The sequence below is a fragment of the Photinus pyralis genome, unplaced genomic scaffold (assembly GCF_008802855.1).
Source record: "Photinus pyralis isolate 1611_PpyrPB1 unplaced genomic scaffold, Ppyr1.3 Ppyr1.4_LG1, whole genome shotgun sequence".
NCBI classification, from domain to species: domain Eukaryota; kingdom Metazoa; phylum Arthropoda; class Insecta; order Coleoptera; family Lampyridae; genus Photinus; species Photinus pyralis.
Window position 1 is genome coordinate 33,449,866 of NW_022170249.1, and position 7,731 is coordinate 33,457,596.

Here is a 7,731-nt window from a genome sequence, read left to right on the forward strand (position 1 = left end):
GGCGCGTACAGACCGAGTTTCCAACGCAAGCCAAGGCACATGTGGTTACAGATTTGGAGGTGTTCGGGTTGGAGTGTACCGCGCGAGCCAACGGTTTCCAACCGCTTCCAACGGCGCTGTTGGCGTTCGGTTGCGTTCGCTCGGTGAGCGGTAGGTACATCAAAGGAAAATTTGATGTGGTCTGGACAGGATTTGTCGCGATTTTAGTTTTTAGTCGTTTGTCTGCCTTTTTAAAATGTCCACCATCTTCATTTTAAAGTTCCTCTAGTAAGTGACTGCCACTATACAAACTCCTATTTTTAAATGGTGTTGTTACCTCGTCCTCGTCGCTTGACATTGTTTGACAGACTAGCAGTACCGGTTACCGAACTTTACCCAACACGGTCCCACCAAGTCCAACTCAAATCTTAAATTTTGGTGTGGACGAGGGCATTCCAATCGTTTCCAACGACAAACGTCAACGTCACATGTGCTTGGATTCGTTGGCTTGGCGTTGGAATCCGGTCTGTACGCGGCTTATTGCTATCAAACCACAAACAATCGAAACGTTATTGGTATTTTCAAAGCAAGCAAAAAATATCATGAAGAATAAATTTTTGTCATAAATCAATATTTAAAAAAAAATTCCCTCTTGTATGACCCCATCGCTGTTAGCACACGTGTATAATAATAATAATATATTCGCATTATATTATGGGTATTCGTTCATACCTTATGAATAATAAATCTTGAATTTATTAATTCAAGGTTTATATCTCTCTGTGATGAAGAGGCGCATTTTCTTAATATTTCTACCTCGTTATATATGTTGTAAGAATTGCAATAGTTTTATTTATTTAATTTGGTTATGGAAAAGATTTGAAAAGTGTTATTTTTATACGTATTATCTCTGCATAGATGGTTTCTAATGGAATAAAAATTCAAAGCTAGTGGACATTTTGATTATATACTCACTGCTGCCTTAAGCAAAAAGACCAGATAAAACGACTTCATCTTCCAATGTGCAAGTTTAAGATAATGGAGATGTTAATTAGGATGGTAGCACAAGTATTCCCCTTTGGATCATACGTTTTGCCAGCAAATGAATTGCATATTGTGCCTGAGAAAACATTAAATCGACAGCGCCTGAGTGGCTGTACTTCGGCAGGCTGTATTAGTCTACTAATTGTTGCTGTGAAAACGCTTTCATAGTCATTGAATTGAAGGACAGTGCTCTGGTAAGTCGTGTATTGTGCCTGTATTTTGTCGCTGTGTAAGCGTTTAGAAAAGTAGGTGGAAATTTCCTTACCTTAAGGTATTAATTATATACTTTCAAGAGTATTTAAATACTTTTGGACTATTTAAATGTTTTTGGAAAGCATTTAAATGCTTTTGATGGATATAAATTTTTTTTAAGAATTCAAGTAGTATAGACAAACATTTTTCCACATTAGTTACCTACGTAAGTAAACGGCTTAAATTTATTACAAACTGAAATTTGTTTGTCTCAAATATAAACATGTGGCCCAATTTACTACCATCTACTTAAATCATGCCTTTAAGATTGTTTACATTGACAAATCCCTCCAATAAGAAATGGTCTATTACCCGTGTTCTGTGTGAAACTAATCTTTTGATACGTTTATTTAGTTTCAAAATATTTCTTCTTTATTATTTTACTCATTTTATGAATACCTACTCCAAAAGTAGTATTTCTATAAACACCATCACATTATCAGTAATATAATGTGGCAATAGGAATAGACATGTTTAATTCATTGGCAACGTCTCCACCTATTATCTGTTCACCGAACAGATGCAGTTAAGCTCCTCCCGAAAAATTCCCGGCAAATTTAAATGAACATTTTTAATTGGCCGAATATTCAAAACCTGTAACACACGCAACTAAGCATGCTAAATTTCATCAATATGCAGATGATACCCAATTGCACTACGACTTTCTCGAATGCAATATTGAACAAGCGGTTGAATTCATGAATAGTGATATATGCAGAATAGTTGAAACGTCCGAGGACCATGGTTTGCACATTAACACTTCAAAATCACTGGCTATGATGTTTGGGAAGAGAAAGGCAAGGGAACGACACAAAGATTCAGTGCGAATACGTGTAAAGGGCTCTACCTTACCAATTCAAGATTATGCAAAAAACCTTGGTGTGGTATTGGATTCTGACCTTAGATTCAAAAAACAAGTTTCAGAGATGATTAAGAAAGCTTTTTTAAATTTGAAATTAATTTTTCGTAACAGGCGCTCCATTAGTCAGCAGATAAAAAGTATTCTGTGCGAATCGCTCGTCCTTTCCTAGTTTAATTATTGTGATGCATTGTACGGACCTTGTTTGGACGCAGCCGATAAGTACAGGATACAAAAAATACAAAACTCATGTTTGCGTTTGATTTATGGTGTTAGAAAGTATAATCGAATCTCTCATAAATTACATGAGATGAAATGGCTTAATATGGAAAATAGGAGATTCGCTCACTCTGCTACATTATACCATAAAATAATCTCTGGGAAGACTCCATATTGGTACCTCTATGAGAAGGTCGGATTCAGCTCAAATAGTAGGTACGCTGCATTAATCACCCCACCATTCCATAAATCAGCACTCTTTATGAGCGCTCTTTTAGCTACAACATAGCGAAACTTTACAACTCATTGCCAAACTCGTATAAAAGATTGCCTCCTCACAAATTCAAAAAGTACATCCAACTATTATTACTTAATCGTCAGTTGCAATAAACTCGTTGTCAATTTGGTTATCTTATAGGATTTATTTAGCCCTCATACCGAATCACGCGCTCATTAACTCACATTTTCAGCACTCATCAATCGTTCATGAATTGTGCTGCAACCACGCACACCAGTTTATGTTATATTATTTAGAAGCCATATAGTCTTTCGTTCAAAACTTTATATGTATATTTGGGAAATGGGTTAAGTGGAAGAGCGAATGCAGTTTCTGCTGATACTGCATTCGAACTTCGCCCAATTAGCTACTTAGCACGCAGAATGTTGTTTTTTTTTCTGTACTTTATATATGTTGTTGTAATGTAGCTAATAAAAGACATTATTATTATGGTCGGTGTTTCTTGTGAGAACTCAGGTCTAGCCTGGTTAACTAATCGCACGGATTAAAATCAAGTAACGATTAGTGTCTGTGTCTGGTGAAGTTATGTAGGGTTCTAAAGAAAAATAAAAAATAAAATAAATATTCGCACACTCACATTGGAAATCTAGGGATAGTATGTAATTCATACTTACCAACATAGCTATTAATGGCCACAATAGTCAACGATATCAGGAAAGAAGAAAACAAAACAGTAATATCATTATAATAATTCCTGTAATTTTATTAAATGGAGTTTATTGTGTAAGTGTTTCTTTGGCTTTGCGTTTGGGTTGAATACGAGTGGGTTGTGATAACGTGGTGTGTTTCTGTGAAGAAGGAGTTTTGTGTTTTTTAATTGTGCTAGGGCGTGTAACTTTATTGGATGGACCTGTCTTTGTAGTACATGTTGCGTTGCTTGTATTTATGGTGTTTCTTTGTTCTTGAGGTTGTATTTGTGGGGTTGCTTGGGTTTTTGGTTTATTATTATTATTATTATTATTAACTATTTGCTTCCAATTATAATTAAGTACCGTATCTGAATTGACATCCGTAACGTCAAACCTGTCATTGCGTTTTCTATTTGCCTTGCCTCAATTTGCCGGTAATTTCATTTATACGAACAAACTAATCTTTTTGACCTTAATAAACAATTTGAATCTATAATGTACTGCTGTGTGTTTCAAGATCAATATTCAAAACATAACACTTTATAACTTGGTCATACAATGTGACATGCGATTTTAAATTTCACAGTTTTTAGCGCATTTCCACAATAAAGAAAAAATGCGCTATTGTGGCCACTTTGTCCGTCCGTCCTTCCGTCCGTCCGCTCGTTTTGCGACGCTACTAGTTCTTTATCATTTGGTTCGTTATGGTGTCGAGTTTTGTACCAAGGAAGGAATTTTTTCTGTACCGTTTACAAAAAAAGTTATTGTAAAAAAAACAAAAAACCGTTTTTTACATGTTCCATAATTTTACACTTTTGCCGTTTATTAACGATCCTAGAGGTCGTTTATAATTTTGCATTGCTATCTGTCGTCTGCCTGTTGGTCTGTCCGTCTGTTCCTTTGTCTGTCTGTCCATCTATCTGTCCGTGTGAACGATAACTTTGTTTAGAAATGTCCGATTTGATACATAGCCACTTGGAATAAAAGCAAATTTAACGCCAGTTTCAAAATTTAGGTTTGCGCACGCGCAGTTCCAACTTTCTTATTTAGAAAATCATTGAAATGAAACTCTTCTTATAAACTGAAATTGAAGTAGCACGTCAAAAATGGATTGCACATGTGCAACGCTATCTTTCATATTTGTGGTCGGATTTTTACAATTTTAACAAAAGTTGCATCTTACAAATAGGAAATGAATGCAAGTGGAAATGCGCTTTATGTAAATCGTTTACGATTACTTTTTAACTTGTTATAATTTTTGTGACTGTGAATGGGCCGGTCTGCTATTACATTGGCCAAAACTTATTGGGAGTGGCCTAAATAATTGAATCTGTTGGGTGAACAGATTATAGAGCTCTCAGAATTATTAAGTAATATAACTCGATAATTTTATTAAAGGCCCAGTGAAGCATAAATTGTGACTACATTGAAACTAAAGATAATATTCTTAGAAACGCAACCAAAAAAATCCGGTGTCAGTGTCATGTCCCGTTTCCTAGTTACAGGGGTTTAAATATTTACTACGAATGCGGTGACGTCACCGCTCCCACACTTACCGGCTAGGCTATTATACATTTGCAGTTGCGTATTATCTGATTGTCTAACGTACGTTCAAAAAGATCGATTAAAATCGCTGTGCATTCACGACTGCAGAGTTAGTAGGTGCGCTATGTAGGACCTGCGTACTCAACAGGGAGCGGTGACGTCACCGAATCGGTCGACGGAATTTTAAACGTGTGTTACGAGCGATCTACTGAACGTAGAAAGCCCGGATTTTTTGGTACTTGTTTTTGTCGGGATAACTATTTATTGTTTTTTTCTTGTAAATTTAAATTTTTTACTTCACGGGGCCTTTAACTTTTTATACACAAACAATATGTAGGTACAAAACAAAAAAAGATGCCCAGATAGGTATAATGAAAAATGAATCTATATATATATAGTTACCTAGATATCGTTACATTTTTTCAAAAGTATCTAGATATGTAACTAAACACTTCACTACCCAATTTTTTTCGTACTTAAGTTACACCTTCGTCGATAAGAAACTAAAACAAGTATAAATCGTGCACAACTCTTCTGCATATAACGCGCATTTTTTTAAACCGAAATAGCTTTTATTTTGACATCACCCATGCATGGATATATTTCTTCCAGACGTCTCAATCGCCCTTTGTGAGTACCTACTCTATTCCGACAATCCGTTCTTGAGGTATAAGGGAATATACCCGATCACGATAAGAGGTCGAGGAGGAGGGCTATGGTTGGTAGAAATTAATTTCTTTCGTTGAGACCTTTCATTAGAGTACCATGAAGGATAAAACTAGTGCCACTCCCCCCTGCCCCCTGCACCACATACTTTGATAAGAGGAAAGAAGGGCAGTAGTTGGTAGAAAACGGTTCCGTTCGTTGAGACCAGGGTTGAAACCTTTAATTAGAATACAATGAGAGATCAAATTTATTTTTAACCCCCTCCCCTCAGTCCGCGTCGCTCACTGATCTCGAAAACGAGTCGCACGGGAAAGTTATAGTTTGTACACACCAATTTATTTCGATGAGATCTTTCATTAGAATACCATGAAGGGTAGAACATGTGTTATAAAATATAAAAAATGCGCTAAAAATAAAAATGATATTTTATGTATATCAAATAATGTAGCTTTATATAAAACCAAAAATAATGGCGTAATATCTTATTCATTAGATAACTATAGTGGAAAAAAGTCTGAAAGGCCCTGGAATAATTTAATAATATTTACCGGACATTTGTTCGCAGGAAAGAGATTTTCCTGGGAGGTTTGATAACAAATTGAATAGTAATCCTTCTATTTGTGCAAAGCAATAACACTCCATTCTTAACAGTTCTCTATCATATCAGTACCTACCTACATATTTCAATAAATGATCTTGAAACTACAATTAGGTGCTATATATTGACTCAGGTTTGTGTGAATTGTTCACACAGTTATCGTAAATTGTGAGAAAAAATGAAATTAAGTCTGGGTACGGTCATTGACAAAAGTAATGATCGCCTAATAGGTAAACTGTTCAGTATAAGGAACCAACATGTCTATCACATCGGCCTCCGTCGGTTTCTTCAGGGAGAGATGTACCTTACTTTGGTGGTTGGCATTTCTCAGTTATATTCAAATGTTAGTTGCTTTACCTATTCGGCGATTATTACTTTTGTCAGTGAGAGTACAAACATGCATTTTAATTAATGGCTAAAGTAACAATGTCGCGAGAAAAAAAAGTTTTAAATCGCCAATATCGCAAAGAATTCAAATAAATCTTATCAGGCGATATGCCGTGAAATTCTATGATCTTTGATCTTGTTTGATGGTTTATATACATGTATAAAGGCCCCAAACGTGTTACAGTATCCTAGTCTCATTTGAACATTTCGCGTAAATTGAATTGAATTTTTTTTTCAAATATGATCTGTACAGTTTTACGGTTGGGTACAAAAAGATGCTGTCCGAAATGGTCCTCGAATTTAACAAGATCTTGTTCAACACTGGATCCAACTCAGGTAAAATTATTAAACGAGATGTGCTTTCTTGTGGATGACAACGATAAAGTGATTGGCACAGCTACGAAAAAAGAATGCCATGCTGTAAAAGAAGACGGTTATCTCCCTCTACACAGAGCTTTTAGTGTCTTTTTGTTCAATAAAAAAGGAGATTTGTTAATGCAGAAACGAGCTGATACTAAAGTAAGTATTTTCAGCGAGTTTCCTAGTAGCAGCATCATGACATTTCAGATTACCTTTCCCGGTTATTATTCAAATTCGTGTTGTAGCCATCCTCTAGCAAGTGTCGCTGGGGAGGATGACGTCAATGATGCTTTAGGAATTAAAAAAGCTGCTATACGACGGCTTAATTACGAACTTGGAATTCCCCGAGATCATTTGCCATTGGATCGATTTGAATATCTTACACGAGTAAAATATAAAATTCAGGGAGATGGTAAATGGGGGGAATACGAAATCGATTACATACTTTTTTTCCAAGACGATGTTAAGCTAAATCCTAACCCAAATGAAGTATCTGCAATTGCTTATGTTCCTAAAAGTGAATTTAAGTCATACTTGCACACACTTGATGGTCCTTTGAGTCCCTGGATGAACCTAATAGTTAAATACCGTTTGGCTGTTTGGTGGGATAATTTGCACGATTTAAGTAAATTTAAAGATCATACGCAGATATTCCATCTGTTTTAGTTATTAGTATTATGATAAGCATAGAATTAGATGATCACTTATAATTATCAGTTTATTAAAAAGTTAAAAAGTATTTCAATAGAGCTTTTCTATAATTTCGGTTTAACTGGGTTAGTGGACCGTACTATATGGAAACAATTATAGCAATAAATGTCCCTGTCTTCCAAGTTATCCTCATTTTTAACAAAACTCATGAAATAGTATATATGTCGTAGCCACATTATAAATT

At 35.5% G+C, this 7,731-nt stretch overlaps 1 protein-coding gene across 2 annotated transcripts; it reads left to right on the forward strand.

Moving 5' to 3' along the window:
- The first annotated feature begins 859 nt into the window (after window positions 1-859).
- Window positions 860-7,704, forward strand: LOC116160024 (isopentenyl-diphosphate Delta-isomerase 1-like). Of its 2 annotated transcripts, XM_031473137.1 has the most exons (3): window positions 860-1,217; window positions 6,730-6,995; window positions 7,044-7,704. In XM_031473137.1, exons 2-3 carry the CDS (start codon window positions 6,831-6,833, stop codon window positions 7,500-7,502), a joined length of 624 nt encoding a protein of 207 aa, XP_031328997.1. In that variant the 5' UTR covers window positions 860-1,217; window positions 6,730-6,830; the 3' UTR covers window positions 7,503-7,704. The 2 variants fall into 2 exon arrangements, with proteins under 2 accessions (XP_031328997.1, XP_031328996.1); XM_031473136.1 differs by lacking the exon at window positions 860-1,217 and having other exon boundaries at window positions 5,874-6,995.
- Window positions 7,705-7,731: the final 27 nt, after the last annotated feature.

Excerpts from the sequence above, each read along its gene's own strand:
- LOC116160024 (XM_031473136.1), top strand. The coding sequence starts at position 6,717 with ATGATCTGTACAGTTTTACGGTTGGGTACAAAAAGATGCTGTCCGAAA. Across the intron at positions 6,996-7,043 it reads AGAAACGAGCTGATACTAAA|ATTACCTTTCCCGGTTATTA; the intron begins GTAAGTATTTTC and ends ATGACATTTCAG.